The sequence below is a fragment of the Sphaeramia orbicularis genome, chromosome 14 (genome assembly GCF_902148855.1).
Source record: "Sphaeramia orbicularis chromosome 14, fSphaOr1.1, whole genome shotgun sequence".
In the NCBI taxonomy this organism is placed as follows: Eukaryota; Metazoa; Chordata; class Actinopteri; order Kurtiformes; family Apogonidae; genus Sphaeramia; species Sphaeramia orbicularis.
Window position 1 is genome coordinate 19,177,796 of NC_043970.1, and position 18,657 is coordinate 19,196,452.

At 37.2% G+C, this 18,657-nt stretch overlaps 2 protein-coding genes across 2 annotated transcripts in view; both read left to right on the top strand.

Annotated features, from left to right (window-relative positions):
* The window catches only part of camk2a (calcium/calmodulin-dependent protein kinase II alpha), a 53,106-nt gene extending 43,932 nt beyond the window's left edge, over positions 1-9,174 (top strand). Inside the window, exons 16-18 of the mRNA XM_030154255.1 lie at positions 4,029-4,123; positions 4,937-5,165; positions 6,643-9,174. Of these exons, the coding sequence (XP_030010115.1) occupies positions 4,029-4,123; positions 4,937-5,165; positions 6,643-6,646 (328 nt within the window). The 3' untranslated portion in view covers positions 6,647-9,174. The remainder of the gene's footprint in view (positions 1-4,028; positions 4,124-4,936; positions 5,166-6,642) is intronic.
* Positions 9,175-13,656: 4,482 nt separating this feature from the next.
* On the top strand, positions 13,657-18,505 carry rps14 (ribosomal protein S14). The gene is made up of 5 exons (XM_030154288.1): positions 13,657-13,733; positions 14,801-14,952; positions 15,345-15,506; positions 17,721-17,797; positions 18,396-18,505. The coding sequence occupies exons 2-5, from the start codon at positions 14,804-14,806 to the stop codon at positions 18,461-18,463; spliced, it is 456 nt and encodes a 151-aa protein (XP_030010148.1). The 5' UTR covers positions 13,657-13,733; positions 14,801-14,803; the 3' UTR covers positions 18,464-18,505.
* Positions 18,506-18,657: the final 152 nt, after the last annotated feature.

The following is an 18,657-nucleotide window of genomic DNA, read 5'->3' on the forward strand; positions in this document are numbered from 1 at the left end:
CATATTTAAAGGAGCTATATGTAGTATTTGTACTTTAAATTACTAAGAAATGAAGTGAAATTACCAATAGAGGGTTTAGAATGAAGACCTAAAGGATTGTAGAAGATGACCATGTATTAGGTTTTGGAATTTATCTTCACCCACAGTCTGACACATCTATGTGACCACCAGAGGGAGTAGTGAGTCACTCTACTGGTCTCCCAGGGTGAGGAAAACTAACGCTACAGGGTCTTTGACCACAGTATCAGATGGAATGAGAACCACTAAAAACAACTTTTAGAGTCAAACAAAGTAACAAAGTGATAAAAGCTAGAGGCACTGTTGTTGTTTTCACCACTGGACACATCTCTAAAAGAAAAGAAGGGAGTTTAATGATGAAATAGCAGCATTTCATCATTTTTTATTATGAGGCTTATGAAGGTTATTATGTGATGTTATTATCTTTGCTAAATTGCAGTTTGTTGATCCATGGTTCAGAGTGACAGTTCTTTAGGGCAGCTACTGACAACACAAACCGTACAGAAAATGGAGGTGATTTGTGGTTTTGCTGTTACTGTGTTCTGTCTAAAAACAGAGCTGAGCTAACAGAGCTATAATGTGAACTTTCAGCTGATGCAGCATATGAAGATTATAAGATGAAGTGTTTTGACCAAGTGTCAAAATAACCAGCTTTGAGTTTTAGTTTTGTAGAGGAAATCTTGATGATACCATGGTACAGATGTGTGTAAACAATGAGTTTCATACTTTATTCAGTTGGTGATACAGTCTGTGGATACACTGACTCCCCCCTGTTGATGAGAGTATGGAATGTCAAAACTACTTATAACTCCTTTAAATTGACAAAAGTCATATGCGTAGATGTTCCTGCAATTTGAATCATTATTAATCACTTGCTATTGACATCTGTTTTTTTAATCTGTGCAGAAGCAGGACTTCTACTCTCTATAGTTACTACTCTATTCTTTACTCATGTTTGCTGTGATGTTATATTGTTATTGAATGTGTGCCATTCCGCTGCTATACTGTAATTTCCTAGTTTTTAGATAAAGTACATCTATCTACATCCATCTATCTATCTACTCAAAGCTCACATCGAAAAGCTTCAGGATTTCTGCACAAGATACAATAATGAGGTTCATCTGTCATCAGTGGAAGCTTTCATTTCATGATGAACAGGCTGGATTTGTAGATTTGATCATTTAATCCACTGTGTGGTTGTTTGAAGGCAACCAACTACTTTTAAAGTAGAAGTGTTGCAGTGAATCACCTTATATACTACCGGTCAAAAGTTTCAGAACACCTCAATTTTTCCAGTTTTGTATTGAAATTCAAGCAGTTCAAGTCCAATGAACAGCTTGAAATGGTACAAAGGTAAGCGGTGAACTACCAGAGGTAAAAAAAAAAAAAAAAAAAGGTAAGGTTAAACAAAACTGAAAAATAATGTACATTTCAGAATTATACAAAAAGGCAAACAAGAAATGGGTTAACAACTTAAAGCAGTTCTGCAGCAATGGAGGTTGATCAAGCCTCAAAAGTTGGTGCTACCAATTCTTACAGGTGTCCCAACATTTCTGAATTACTTCCAACCCCCTCTGTCTGCATAAAAGTAGTGTTGGAACACACTTTGGTACCATACCGTTGTGAGCATTATTTGAACAGTACTGTACTGCAGAAAGTAGTGTGTTACTATGAAAATGATGAGGAAAAGGCCATTAACGATAGAAGAGAGACAGACCATCAGAACACTGAAAAACAGGACCAATGGCCCTGTAGCTGACTGGCACTTCCTATCTGTTATAATGGGAAATTTTTTCAAAGTCGCACCAAATCCATAATCAGATCCAAATAATTTCAATAACTTTTGCTGACATCATCATAAAGAAGCTGTATACCAAGTTTGAAGTCAATCGGAATTGTAGTTTTGGAGAAGAAGACGATTGAAATTTTTTTGTAACGGACAACAGACAACAACGACAGACGACGACGACAGACGACGACGACGACAGACGACGACAATGCCGGAGGCTGCATGATGATAATAGCTTACGCCCTGTCAGCCGGTAAGCTAAAAATGTAGGTCTTTCCTACAGAGAAATTGCCAAGAAAGTCAAGGTGTCAGTAAGTCCAGTTTCCTTCACCATCAAAAGGCACTCAGAAACTGGGGGAAATGGTGACAGGAAGAGGTCTGGCAGAGCCAAAGACAACAGAATCCGAAGACAAGTGTCTGAGAGTCAACAGCTGGAGTGATAGGTGACTCACAGGACAACAGCTTCAAGCACAGCTCAATAGTGGTCGTAGTAAGCGAGTCTCAGTTTCAACTGTGAAGAGGACTTCCAGTTGCAGGTCTGATCAGTCCATAACACCTTCTTCCAGTCTTCAGTAGTCCACTGGTGGTGTGTCATGGCCCAGGCAAGCCTCTTTTTCTTATTCTGAAGTCTCAGCAATGGCTTTCTTGCTGCAACTCGACCCATCAAACCAAAATTGGGGTGTTCTAAAACTTTTGACCGGTAGTGTATATCAATATGTTTTATTGGTTTTCTCCATGATAAATGCTTTAGTGATTATTACCCCCTCAAGAGCTTAAAACATGTTCATGATTTTCTACTGTGTAATGTGAAGTACAGATATTCTGTTTTCTCATAGACCTCTGCACATATGAGGCAGTGTAATGTATCTCTGTGGGTGTTTAATGTGTTTATGTGTCTCTGACGCTGCTGGACACATGACATGAGCTCAGTATTCAGTCCCTCCATTTCTTCCAGGACACATTCCTTTTCACACTGATAAGAGAATGTGGACATATGAGACCCAGACCACCTCCAAATGTGATCTAAATGAGTTCACACCTTTCATTAGAGCTGTCAGCTGTGATCCCGTCACTCAGGACATGTTTTATGTTGTATCATTCACTTTAAATTTCAACTCCACTCTGCTCTGAGTCTAAAATATATCCACATAACTAAGTGTTAGCAAGTAATTTGGAGTACGATGGATCAAGAGGTGTTCATTCTCTGCACCACATGAGTGTCTGAAAGTCTTAGTCTGGGTTTTTGCTCTTCTTGAACACCTCAGAAATGTATGTAACTTCAGTAGCACACTATATATAAGAGTCTTTTCACCTATACTACACTATCATACTCTTATTTAACACAGGGACCTGAGGTCATAAAGTCTGTCTAAACCAATCTTGGTAGTGGTTCAGAACACTGATATAAAATGTCAGTGAAAAAATAAACCAGGTTTGTGTGTGAGACCTAGATTGAAGGATGGGTACCCTATATGCCTTTGATAACAAGATGACAATGAACTGTAGGTTTTTAATATAAATTTCATCACGAAGAGTAAACGCAAACAGCTCTACGTCGGCATTGGAGTAAGCAATCAGGAGGATTTAAAACAGGTTAAATACTGAATTGTTTTCTCCTATGAAGTGCAGATTTATTTTTATAATGTTAAAGGTACAGTGTATAGGATTTGTATAGTGTTCTTTCCAATGATCAATTTAATTATTGATTATAATTAAAAAATAGTGCTCAATCAGTCAAGAAAACCAAATTGTTCGATTACCTTTAACCTAGAAAAAACGGTTAAATATACATAGGGGGGCGAACCCCACCCTCACCCCCCCACCCCTGATCACCACTAAAATTTAATCATTTCTTCCTTGTGCCAGTATCAACATTTCCTGAAAATTTCATGAAAATCTTTCCATAACTTTTTGAGTTATCTTGCTAACAAACAAACAAACAAACAAACACGCATGCACGGGAGGCAGATCTGTCTTGGCGGAGGTCTGTGCTCTACGAGTGCTTCTAGTTGTTTAATGTTGTCAGTGTGAATATGTTCTGTGCTTGTTTTCAGTTGGATCCTAAAATATACAAAACTTTGTCTTGAATGAGTTCATGTTTTTTTTTAATCATCTTTATTTCCTGAATATGTATGAGATGATGTTTTTACATGATGTGTTCTCAAAAGCTGTCTCTAATTAAATTCTCTGAGTAAAGCTCTTTTTCCCTCTGTCCTCTCAGTAAAATGTGTGATCCTGCAGTGACGGCATTTGAGCCTGAGGCGTTGGGGAATCTGGTCGAAGGCCTGGACTTTCACCGCTTTTACTTTGAAAACTGTGAGCTCCACCACACTTCCTGTTTTCCCACGTGGCTGAATGATACAGCTAAAAATATTATCATGATGAAAATGTTCACATCAAATGAACCTTTCCATTCCCACTGATGTCCAGCTATCCAGTCACCATTTTGTATTAAATACATTAAAGTTTCTTCAATAAAATGCTTGTTAAAATAGGCATATACGTTGTTATTTTACAGTATTCCTGAGCACCGAAACATAATAGTGAAAGAATCACATGGATAGCAATTGAAGCTCATGGGACTTCCGGCCTGTTTAGTGGCCATGAGGTCAGATAACTGGTCCATTCCATCCTTAATTACATTAAATGGGTAAAAAAAAAAACAAAAACAAAAAACATTTTCTGCTAAATGTCACCTGTTGTAGTTCAGGTTGTATTTTAGCTATATGCTATTGAAACTAGAGGTTATTACCTTTCACACAAGGTGTCATAGATTAATTTTGACCTTGTGGTTCTTCAGTTCTAAGCTTTGGAAGTTGGAATGGTAAACAGGTGAAAATGAACACAAATTGGGTGAGAAGGAGCAGGTAAATAAAAGTTAAATCATTGTTTCTTCCAAGTTTAAAGGTGGATTTTTCATCCCAAGTAAGAGTCTAAGAAAACAAATTTACTAAAGATGCAACCAGATGCAAACAATGGAAAAGACAAAACAACTTTTTCCTTAAATATATTATGGTGTAATGTGAACATCATGATAATATCGCTTCATCGCCCAGCCCTGTCCCCGCCCACCTGAGTACCTGTCCTGTGCTGTGATTGGCTGGTCTAACCTGCCTGTGTCTCTGTCAGTGTGGTCTAAGAACAGTAAACCGGTGCACACCACCATCCTGAACCCTCACATCCACCTGGTGGGTGACGAGGCCGCCTGCATTGCCTATATCCGGGTGACGCAGTACATCGACGCCAATGGCACGCCTCGCACCGCCCAATCAGAGGAGACCAGGGTGTGGCATCGCCGTGATGGCAAGTGGCAGATCGTCCACTTCCACCGCTCGGGCTCCGCCTCCACGCTCAGCAAGTACGTACGTCAATGATGAGTTCAGTGACGTCAGGGAAACAACAGTTCAGTTTGATTATGATCTGCTTTTTGTCTGTTTGTCATAGAGTTTTGACAGTCTTTATTTTGAATTGTCTTTTAGTTTGTTTCTTCACTTAAATTCAGTTGACTTAGTTTTAAGAATTAATACCTTATTTGTGTTGTATTTTGAGGAGCTGGCTTTAGTTGTTTTGTGCTTAATTTGATGTTTGGTGCTACTTGGTCTCACAGGGTTTTAACTGATTTTATGTTTTTATGTAGTTTTATTCTTTCTTTTTGTGGTTTCGATGGGTTTTATGTTGATGCATGTGTTTTTTTTTTCATGTGTATGTAAGTTTTTATCAGGAACAAGTGTACATTCAATATTGTAAAGTTATTTCTCAACATGTTCCAATTTTTTGTTTATAATTAAGAAGAGACAGGAGAAAGAAAAGGGGAAAAAGGGTACATTGAAAGTACATAGATGAAATAATATATACATGTACGTATGATTGCAAACATGTAGACTTAAAAACAAAATTCATAAAGGAAAAAACAGTTGAGTATCTGAACTAATGGGGTTCATTAGGTAAATTAATCTTTACTTTATGTAAAGTCGAAGGTAGAAATGATGATGAAGATACAGTCCCTTTTTTTTTTAAATCCACTAGCTCACAAATATTAACACACATAATGATAGCACTTTTATGGAATTTATTTGGTTTTATGTGGTTTAATGTTATTTCGTGTGATGTTAATTGGTTTATGGGGTTTTACTTAGTTTTTGTTTTATGTGGTTAAATTTCTAGTTTAGTAATTAGTAATTATACAAATTACTAATTAGTAAAATTAGTTTAATAACAATAAAAATGTTATTATGTCTCATCTCTGCTTCATTAACTCTTAAAGACCAAGAGCCATTTTTGTATAAACTTCCAAATGAATTTTTCCCTACATTTAACCTTTCCTAAGTGATTTATTACTATTTAGTATACTATCACCCTCTGCATTTGGTGTTTTTCAGTGAATATCTGGTATTTTCCTATATAAAACTGATTACTAATTCAAAGGTTATTGTATCAAAACAGGGAAAAAGTGACTTTTTAGACAAAACACATCATTAACTGAATATAAAAGTGTCTCTAACCACTGTCATTTGTCAAACTCCATGGGTTTTACTGGTGAATCAATGTTGCAGAAGATGACGGTGTTTCCACTTTTACCATGGAGCCTCTGAATGTCCAAATGGGTCATATCTTATGATGATGAAAAGCTGAGAAACTGTATTTTATCTGAATTATTAACATGTATTGATAGAATTAATGGTTCAAAAATGATTAAACATTTTAGATCAGTAGATGCTTTTGGTCGCTGGTGGATGTGTAGGTCTTTGAGAGTTAAGCACAATTACCTTCATCATTTCCAATTTTTTATCCTTGTTTTTTATTAATAGTAATATTTGTTTATCATCTCTTCTCAGCTAACTTCCAGAGTGGGCGTGTCCGTGATGGACCAGCCGCTGTGACAACAGATTGATTGACAGCAGGCCAAGCGTCAACATTCAGGATTAGTGAAGAGGAGGAGATGAGGGCGGGGCCAGAAAGCGTCCAGTAGTGAACCACCAACCAATCAGCTTCCTCTTTTCAGCTTGTTTGGACTCCTTCAGCCACGCCCATTTTTGTGATTTGCCGATCAGCGCTGTTGTTCTAGTGCAGGTTGTTTTTTTTTGATGTGTGGAAACCTCGTATCTCCATGTGTCAGGATGACAGTATTAACCAGTCAGTATTAACCCTTAAATACTGTTCATTTTATACACCTTCTCAGTGTTTTTACCACATTCAGAACAACTAATACATTTAGAAACAACACAAAAAAACTTAACAACCTTTGTATCTCTATATATTAAGTTTCACATTTTTACCTGAAGCCACGATTTTCCTAAATTTGATACTGGTGGGCCTAAATTTGGGTCAAATTCGACCTGAACAGTTTGTAATGGTAATGTTAAATTTACAGCTCAAAACTTCGAAAACACATCAAACTGATTTTGAGTTAAATTAAAACTTTGAATATTTACATTTTAACTTGCGAATCAAATTAGCAGCAGCTTGTGGTCTGACAGAGGTTTATTCCTCTAATATACAGCTTTACACCTTAAAATTTAGATGATCAATAATAATATAAGTATGGAGGCTGAGAGTCGCCATGGTAACATATTGCTTTTAGATCCATTGCCTTGTTATCTCCTTATATATGTATAAAATACTGTAATATGCACTATTTTCTCTAATTTGGTTCAGTTATCTTTATAGTACTCAGTTAGTTATAAAACAGGTTTCTACAACTTATATTTAAGGTGTTTTAAGACCTTTCTGAATGTAATTTAAAATCTATTCATGTCAAAACAGACAAATGAAGTGCTAAGAATTCAGTCTGATTTTGTTGATGCTCTTAATGTCAAAATAGAACAGCGTTTTTTTGGTGGCTGTTTTTATTAATCCAGCTTCATCTGCATGACCTGCAAAAAGTGCTAACAGTGAGCTTTAAATGAGTTTTATTGAATTACAAGTAATGAGCTCTAGATGAATATTATGTAAATCTAATCACCTCAGACTGATGTGGGAGATGAAGAGACGACTGATCTGATACAGTGATGATGGTCAGAGTCGCTCTCAGCCTCTGGTACCTCACATCTAAACATCATATTTACCTGATCAAAATGACATCTACCTTATGAAACATGTAAATGTGATGTTTAAACATTGTTTAAGGGATATACATGGTTTGCTGTTAAATGGTGATGAGTTTCAGCCTCATCTTGTTGCTTCCATTGGGTTCAGAGCTTCCAGAAGCTTCCATCGCTCTCTGACCTGTGATCTTCCATGAACAGCCACACCTCTACTCAACCTGACCCTGACCCCTGACCCCCGCCAGGTGTCCTAATGAGGAGCCTACCTTAATGAGCTGTCAGTCTGCCCTGACTTTATCTGCAAAATAAACTGAAGCTGTTAGTTCATAAAAGGGTTAAAGAGCAAAGGAAGGAAGGGAAGGAACGAGGAAAGTTATTGAAGATGCCTGTTTTAAAGGGATGGAGTGAAACAAGATGACGTAAAACTGACTTGTAGTGACAGCCAATCAGAATTGCAGACACAGACATGTGTCATCTGTTGCTAGGACTAGAACATCTACTCTCAAAACCCTTATCAGTACAGAGTCTCAGAAGGGACAAACTTCTATGACATTGTGTAAATAAATCACTTACTGTGGCAGCCAGTCAAATGATTTACATTTCAAAGTGATTGTATTCAGATCTAACTGACATTGCATTATGCCCCAGTGTTTGTGTGGTTTTATTAATTGTCAGAGTGTTTTGACCTCTCTGGGACTCCCTACTTCAGGACTATCTGGCGTTCCCATTGTTTCATTGTCAAACCTCATATCTCTGTTTGTGCTTTGATGACGTACTAAACTTAATCTTTAATAGTGAATATAAGAGCCGCTGCTCACACTCATTCAGCCTTTGGTGGTTGTGGAAGAGACCTGAGGTTTTTAAAACCTTCACTGGACTTTTCTCTGGACGTCTGTTTGGGAGCTTGTGTTTCTTCCTCTCGGTGTTACTTTCTGTACAGATTTACTGCATGCTGGACTTTGTATTCTGTGTTTCCGCTTTGGCCTTGCTGTGTTTTGGCATTCGTGGTTGTCAGATCTGCTCTGTTTTTTTAGCTTCTTTACCACCAGTGGCAACCTGGTTCCAACTCTGGTCTGGCATTAGTTCTGGTTTGCTTTTCTTCCTCAGAGTCACATCATTATTGGACCACCTACACCAACATGGAACTGGTTCCAGTCAAAGTTATTAAGCTTTGAATTTTTCATTAGTTTTATATTTAGTTTGCGAAGGTTTATTTTTAATTTCAGTTTACTTTTAGTTTTAAAAGTTAAATCTCAAAAGTTAAAAAAGGGGTTTATTTGTGTTTTCATATAGATCACTTGTTTTAGTTCAGTTTTTTTAATTTATTTTTCTATTTATCACCTTTATTTCTCAGGTGTTATATCAAAAGGTTTTTATTTTATTTATTTATTTATTTATTTTTTACTTATAATGATAACTAAATATTTTATTAGTTTTTATTTTAAAAACAAACTGTCACTTAACAAAATTCAGTTTCACAGTTAATTTTACTTTTAGAATAAATGCAATAATAATCATGCTTTAATAACTCTGCCATTTGGACCAACAACAAACAGAAACAACAATGGCATCTCTCATGAGTCTTTGAGCTCTTTTGTGAAGCCAGGGGCTTATGCTTTGGTCTTGGCTTTTTGGAGGTATAAGTCACCATACTTGGACAATTAACAAACAAACAATAGTAAACTAACTTAAATTAACTAATGCAAACATTAGTTAATGTAGGTAAGCTACACCAATGGATCATGTGTTGTAATGGAAGGAACTGAGTGTTGTCAGTGTGAACTGGAAAGCTCCTGTTCCACGTTGGTGGCCTACATTCAACACTTCCCCAATTCACTACTATTGCCAACTTCAAACACAAGTGTTACTTCTAAAGCTAACATGACTGGTCCAATGTGTTTGTGATTGTGATTTTAGAAAAGGTTGTTCGCTTAGTTTTATTTGGTCTTGATGGTCTCAACCATCCTGTTCCTGACTAAGGACATAAGTGGCTTTACATCTGCAAAGTGTTGGAGCCAGTGCCTCATGCTGAACCAAACTGGCTCCAAACCACTTTGGTGGAAAACAAGTAAATCTTCACTGGGGTTTGTTAGCTTTGTTAGCATTCCTTACCAGGAGTACCAGTTTCTGATAGCCGCGAGCTAACAAAACGCCAGCTTTGCCAACTTTGATATTCTGCAACCTTTGACCTGTTGTGTTTGTCTCAGAGGCTTTACGCAGCTTTTTACCGTCGGGAGAATGTAGAACTTTGTACAATCAGATTCTTACTATGACGTTATTATTAATATTAATATCAATATATTGCGTTTGTATCTGAAGGCTTTTTCATGTTAACTGACTTCCAGTGCTCGCATTGTGTGGCTCACCTGTAGACGACACATGGTGTAATATTAGCCTTATTATTTTTATTAATATGAAATGCATTATAGTGTGACACAAATTACCATAGCAACTGCTGAATGTGTTCGCCACCACGCTGCTGCCCTTTAGTTCACCGCACATCTCTGCACTGTTTGGCGTCTCAGCTCCAGAAACGCCAAAAGACAAAAGCCAAACCAAAAGTAGGTTGAGCCTCATCCTGCTACTCACCTGTACTTTAGTCTTAAAGCCACACCCACTGCCAGAATCGGACTATATACCCTGGGGGTCGTGACTCCCAAAAAGGTGACTCGATGAACTGAAAATTGAAACCTGAAAACTGGATCTGAACTATTTGAAGCCTCAAGTTAATAATGGCCAAATTTGGACAAGAGGGTGAAGCTGGAAAAGTAGTGAAAATAGTAGTAGTGAAAAGAAGTAGAAAAACTAGTGAAACTCATCAAGTTAATGCTAATATACTGAATGAATACCACCCACTCTGTTAGCAAGGAAACATTGCATTGGTGCCAAGTCATTTCAGCCAAAGAAAAATATTACGACATAAAGTTGTGCTTTACAACAGAAATGTCAGCCTCACAGACCTCTAACTTAACTCTAGGAGGGCTACATATAAGGCAAGTTTGCAGATTATCTATTCTAACACTAGTTAATGCTAACATTAGCCAGAGTAGCTTGGTTAAGATAACAAACTAATTATTGTAACTGAGTGATAGTAAACCCAAAGGCAAAATATGCAACATTTTCTTAAAAAATAAAATACTGGCTCATACAATAATGCTTCATAATTATCACCTCTGACCATCTGTCAGTGTATTTACTTGCAGAGACCCTGCCCTCCGCTTGCATTGTTCTGCTATTTTGCTGTGTTTGAGACATTTCTGGGCATCATACTTTGTATCTGCGACTAACCATAGCATCATGCTGCATATGACTGGAACAATATGAAATAAAAGTTGCTCTTTTCATGTACTCTAATACTCATAGTGTTGTGCAGTTTTGTCTGACAGACAAAACTCTGAGCAGAACATGGACATAGATTCGTCTCAGTTTGTTACCTCTACCACACAGGCATGTTGAATGGATACAGATAAAAGTATGTAGTTCGGCCAAATTTATTCTAGAGGTTTTGCAAAGCTGTATTTGTGTTGGTATTCTTAAACATAATCACTGTAAAACAATCGGAAAATGACATTTTATTTTTCTACTTCACAGCTTTTTTTCTTTCTCTTAAGTTACTCACTCTCCCCATTCACCTCGTTGCTTGCTTGACCACCACCCCCTCTCCATTATTTGTTGAATAGAGAATTGGAGTCTGAACTGACTTTTTACAAACGACAAGTATGAAATGTTACAATATAAACCACCTTTAATGGTGACATTAACTAATGTAAACACAGACATCAAAGCATATGTTCACCCATAAAATCACATTGATAGAGCAATATTTTAAAGACAGATCTAACTATTTATTACAGGGTCAAAAGAAAGATAATGAGACCAGATTGACTCCTGGGAACAATATATGGACTTATGATTGATTGACTGATTGATTGATTGATTGATTGCTGTCCGACTGGTTTCTTTTGGTTTCAGTCCACTGTGAGGACCTTGACTTTCTGAATCTGGACACTCTGGATGCTTGTTGGGGTTTGGGTTGAATCTTTATTTCATTCACCTCTGGTTCAGTTTTCAGGTTTTTGAATATAAGCACTATATGTTTTTTTTTTTTTTTTGTCCCACTGACCCAGTTTGACCTCCTCTTCAGGTTTTTTTTCTTTCCGCTGTCGGACGCCAAACGGTGCGAGCAGAGTGAATGGCTGTTTTCTACAGTAGATTAGTGTGTGTTTTCTAAAGCAACACGTCCACTTTAAACCTTTTAAGACACTTGAAAGTATATCTGAGATGTCATTTTTGGAACTCTTTTGGTGTATATGCTTGAAACTGAAGAATTAAAGCAGATTTCACATGTTCCTGTGAACAGACACTTTGAGTTCAGCGGGTGAGGCTTATTTTTATCTGTAAAATAGCAGCTTCCAACCTTCTGATCCTCTGATTGTGGATTATTCGTTGTTTGCAGGAAGTTGTTTTTGAGCCTCCCCTGCTGAATGTTCTGCACAGGAAGCTTTTTCATCATCATGTCGGGAAACTGAAACTGGACTGAATTCATTTCTTCACCCTGTGATGAGCAGATAAAGACGTATAAGTATACACAGATATATAAGTATAATAAATATATTTATTTATATTATAGTTTATAATATAATGTATATTTAATGTATAGTGAATCCAGTGCTCAATGAGGTAATTTATCATTTGGCTTTTGAGATTTTCCCCGGAAACATAAACATATACAATAACAGAGATTATTTATTCATTATTTAACAACATCAAAATCACACAGTCCTCACTGTTTCCCGTGCATGATGTTCACGCTCTGCAAAATCAATAATCAAAGATCAATAATCAGCTCCTTCACATTCACTCAGCTTTTCTACTATGATGGATATCGTACTGTACTGTATTAATGCTGCATGCCCAGTATGTAATGTACTGAAGTGACCTGTGTGTATGTGTGCGTGCATGTGTGTGTGGTAGAGAGTGTGTGTGTGTTTTTAATCTTTTTTCTTTTGTAGTTTTTTGGAGTCATTTCTTCCTCTGCATCATGTTAAAGTGTTTCTGTAAATAAACTGAAGTGGTCAAATGCTGTCGTCTGATTGATCTTCTCTTATCTTTATTTCTTCAGGTCAGAAAATGAGCAGTGCTGCTTCTTTCAAACAGCAAAATGTTCATCTTCACAATGAACCATTAACTGTTTTTCAGAACTACAGTAGGCACTTAAACACCTAAACAAAGAAGACTATGTTCAATTTATATTTAACAGAAGTCCCCATAGATGTAGATGAATGGATTGATCAGTACACCCAGGATACTGGACTTCAGTCCATGTGCATTTGGGACAATGTATTTGTTCTTTTTTATTCAGTTTTGGCAGTTTTGTTTTTTTTTTAATTTAGACACTATAACTACTCGGTCAGGTTTAGACACTCAAACTATTTGATAAGGATTAAAAGTTCCCGGTCTGGGATAAATCTGACTTTTTGAGTCAACTATGGATCAGAGGGTCTCTACTAGAAGGCAAATTCAAGTATCATATAACATCAAACACAACACCAGAGTATAAATATCAGAAGTGTCTGTATACAAAATGACTAAAACAGATAAATTCTGAATAAAGTAAAATTATTAAAAATAAATCAAATAACTAGCATTTATAATGTATTTGTATAAAACATAAATAAACATTGAGAAACAGAGAGAAGTAAGGACAAATAAACACATAAAAATAAATAAAAACCAAATAAACCACAGATAAATAATGGTTTCCTCTTGAGACCACGTGGCGGCGACAGTCGCTCATTCCCGCGTCGGATGGACTCAACTTTGGCCCCGGAAGCGGAAGTTCCTTCCTTTCTTGTTTCTGCTTCGTTGAGAGACACATAGAGGTTCGTTCTCCTGGGTTTTTAATCTAACCTTAATCTGGTAATTTTGTGGCCATCTACTGATATAAACCGTCTGATCTGAATCTGTGCTGTTTTCTGTTTGTGTTGATGGTGGAATTGTTTTCATGTGTCAAACTAAAGCTATTATATAAGTGGTTTTCTCTTATTTTCTGCCCGGTTCTTCTCCGTGTCTGAGCCGCCATCTTGCATGTAGTGGTGAAAATGATAGCTCTTTAATAAATGTGTTAGTGGCTGAAACTTTGATTTTACACAGTAAAATGCAGTATGAATGCAGTATTAAACTACAACATCTTGCAGATGTATTATATTTTAAATGTGTGTTAAGGCAATTCATACGAGTTAGCAAGCTAGCATGAAGCATTACTGCGTAGCTGATATCGACATCATGAAGTAAATGTAAGTTAAAGTTATTTTGAGTCGGGCGCTTTAATAGTATTGTCTGGTTGTGTCTAGACTCATACCTGGACTTTTAACTGATGTATTTCGCTGAAGGCTGCTGAATCTGCTCAGTAGCGCCATGTGGTCGTTAGCACTGGGTCGTGGTTCCATCAGTTTAGCTTGTCTGCTTTTAAGGGTGTAGTGTCGATGATGGAATGATTTTCGAAGTCCACTTTTTGTTTGGATGTGTGCATGTTTAACTTGTGTTGCCGGAACTAACTTGTGCTGTTTACCTATGTGTTTTGGAGAAGATTGTAATTTACAGAATGTCATTGAATGCAGGAGTCAGCTTCCACATCCTCTTCATTGATATGTGTTCAAAAAATTGGAAAATTGCTTAACTTTGCATAAAAATTCATAAGCTGTAACTTTCCATACAACCATCTGTCATAAAAGGTAAACCAGGTCACAGTTAGGCACCAGCACAAGACCTGGAAGGCTTAATTGTAGTTGCACATGACAGCATGTCATATGTTATCTTGTATAATGTTTCTGATGATTGGATGATTAATATTTATTTATTATCTATCAGCTGTTATCTACCTGATGGTCAGTGGTCAACAGGTCATCTACAAACTGATGTTATAATCCCTTGTATTTCTCTTCATCAGACGATGGCTCCTCGTAAAGGGAAGGAGAAGAAGGAGGAGCAGGTGATCAGCCTTGGTCCTCAGGTGGCCGAAGGCGAAAATGTGTTTGGGGTCTGTCACATCTTCGCTTCCTTCAACGACACCTTTGTCCATGTCACCGATCTTTCTGGAAAGTGAGTCAGTTTACTTTAAGTATTGTCTGTGAATGAGTAAATGAAACACTTAATGTAAGTTGAAGCAGTTGGTTTGGACTACGAAAAATATGTCTGATATTCTTTAGCCTTAGACTAAAAGTGATTGACTCTGGGTCTGATGACAGATTGAACATACTCTGCAGGAATGTTATTTCAGTTTGGCATCAATTCAGATTTATGTCATAATCTCAACAATCAGGGTTTTTTAAATGTCAACTTTTGAAAATTGTATTTGGACATGGTGTGAGTGTTTGTCACAAAAACCTTGAATTACTCTAACCTGTATAGCAACTTATAATTCTACAGTGTGTTTCAACTATTACCCTGAAGATGAGGCTCTGTCCTGACTGATCATCCTTTGTTGTTTCCAGGGAGACAATCTGCCGTGTGACCGGTGGGATGAAGGTGAAGGCGGACAGAGACGAGTCTTCTCCGTACGCTGCCATGTTAGCGGCTCAGGACGTCGCTCAGCGCTGCAAAGAGCTGGGAATCACAGCGCTGCACATTAAGCTGAGGGCCACCGGAGGAAACAGGTCAGAATGCTAAAATCAACACGAATTACACCTTTTATTTTTGTTAAAAATGGGTCCATTCAAAGGAAATGGTCCAAAGTACAGGTGTTTACTTGTTTTTGTTGCTGATAAGATTAAATGATTCCTATGGAGGCATTAGCATAGTAGCACCAGTTTTTCCTAGACTTATATCTTGGCCACAGAAACCTGAGTTTCCTCTACTGCTCTGGAGAGAGGTGATTATAACTCAGAGATGCTTTTTGGGAAATCTTTTCTACAAGTGAGTCATTTGTTTCTGGATTAATGGAAATGTGACTCCAACACTAAGATGTGTTTGTTTCTTCAAGTTACTCTGTAAAGGTTGGCACAATATAGGAGTAAACACTCACTAAAGCACAAACCAAGGGAAAACCCCGGCAAAAAGTCAAAATAAAGGTGCCATTAAAAGTGCATCGTGACATGAGATAAGATTAAAGTGCACCATTTTGAAAGTTTTTGCATCAGGAAAATGTTAATTTAATATTGGTAATTGTAACTAGTAATATAATGTAAACATCAGATTCAGTCTTTTAAACTGTTTGTCCACTGTTTTGTTTTTTGCTGTTGTGGATCTTTTTTCTCCACTGATACTGGGATTTGATTTGGTTAAAATTCATCTGTAAACATTGTTGATCTGTTTTTTTCCCACATGAATGTAACACATGGCTCCTTTTTCCATCACTTATTACAGTTAGTTAGATAATTCTGAATTACCCTTTACTCAGACACTGCATAAACACCCGATTATAAGTACTAACAAATAGCAGCATCTTTTCAAGCCCAATGTGTGAATCCACCTCGATACATGAACATTGGCCTAAATCAGGGGTCACCAACCCTGGTCCTAGAGAGCCACTATCCTGCATGTTTTGGATGTTTCTCTCTTCCAGCACACCTGATGGTCATTATCAGGCTTCTGCAGAGTTTGATGATAGGCTTATCATTTGAATCAGGTGTGTTGGAAGAGGGATACATCTAAAACATGTTGGATAGTGGCTCTCTAGGACCAGGGTTGCTGACCTCTGGCCTAAATCCTTATGCAGCATCTGTTCCACAATCCTGAAAACAGCCTCTGTCACTGAAACCGCTGCTTGTTTGATGTTGATGTATAATGTATAAACAAGGATTAAATAAAGGGGTTTTGGTTGTTCAGTGAGTCTGGTCCGCGATTGTGTATTGAATATCTTCAGCTAAATGTCAGACACATGGATGTGTCTATTTAGATACCAGACACCACTGAAAATGCGATGACATATCAATAGACACAATGTAATTGCCACTAAGTGATGGGTGTTATTTAACTATTAACTGTTCACTGAATGTCAAAATATTGTTACATCGTGTCCTATAACAGAAGTGAATCATATTGCGTTGGTGGTTGTTTCATCTGTATCTATGTATTGGATCATTGGTGTGAAGATATGTTTCACATAGGCCTTATTGGTATCAGGGTCATTTTGTTACCAGTCTTAATTTCCTGTGAACGCCACCAGTCAGAGGTGTTAAGTAATTAAGGTAGCTTTGTTTAAACTGTCATCTTTCTGATCAGTTGTTTTAATGAGTTATTTCTTATAAAATGGGTGGTATGTTGTAAAAATCTATCCACAGTGTAAATGTTTACTACAGTCATTCTATTCTCTAAGTTGTTCCTCTTGATACTTATTGAGCTGAGTGTCTGTGCTTTGAACTGTTCTCACTGTCATCCCTTAATTTTAATACTTAACACAGTGTTAAACAAATACTTCATGATGAACAAGCTTCAAATAGACCCAGTGAATGACCTTTAAAATCCTGATCACTGCACAACCTAAATGTTTGAGTGGAATTCTCTTGCAAATTAATTTTTTGTTTCTTTTTACAGTATACACCTAACATTGATTTTTTTTATTTATTTTTTTTTTTTTAATGCTGCAAGATTGAAATTATTCCTCCACAGATCTTTCTTGTCCAACAAAAATTCACAAAGCAACCATATTCAGTCAGTGCTTTACATAAAGCATAAGTGTCACCTGTCAAATCATGAATTGTGCATAACAGGAAAAACTGATTCATTGTCATTGAGCATTAAAACTGGTGAATACTCAAAATGAGATGATCATCATATGAGAAATGACTGGATTTAACTCCTGTGATTGTGAGTTGAATAGTTTGTTTTTTTGGGCATTTGGCCTCACTGATGTTTTTACTGTTTTTCAGGACAAAGACTCCTGGTCCTGGAGCTCAGTCTGCTCTCAGAGCGCTTGCTCGCTCCGGCATGAAGATTGGACGCATCGGTAAAGAAAACATTTTGGTTGAAATACTAAATCCAGTGTGAACCTCACATTTAGAACTCTGATGTACAAAAACGCAGCTGTTTGATCAGATGGGAATCTGTAGTGTGAGCAGTTAAGGCGCCACCTACAGGTTCATAAGTGAATAAGTCGGTACAGCTATGATGTTCTGACTTCAAATTTGTCATATCTGTACTCATGGATAATGGTTCCTATCAGTCAATATTGGCTATTATTAATTAGATCATTACTGTAGAAGTTTAAAGGTTTTGTAGGACCACTTATGTTTTGAACTGTAAGAACAGATTGACAAGTGTTTTTCTAATAAGTCAGCACAGCTTAATCAACAGTCTTTTCTATGAATACTTTAAACATTTCTTACTGTGGCAGCAATCGAGGTTTTAATTGATCACTTTTGATCTTGAATTGTTTGTATTGATAATCTTTTTTCCATGCGAGTGACAGTGGTTGAAAGTGATAAATCACTGCTGAGAATAAAACCAAATCAAACTCATGTCAAACTCAGATCAGTGTCTGTTGGTTTGAACAGTTTCTTTAAACTGCTGTCATGTGGCTCATGTTTCTTCATGTTCCATTTCAGAGGACGTTACTCCAATCCCATCAGACTCGACCAGGAGGAAGGGTGGCCGCAGAGGACGCCGTCTGTAAACACAGATTCACTGATTTACAATAAAATGTTCAATACAATCATGTGACCCGAGCTTTTGTTACCTGATAAAACACCCGTCAGCTGTTCACTCACCTGGGAGTCGGGTTCAGAGCAGTTGTGGAAAAGTCTGATTGTGTTCCAGACAGAAGTATCTTGAAAGGCGTTTGGTCCAGGCCTTTAATCTAAACCACAT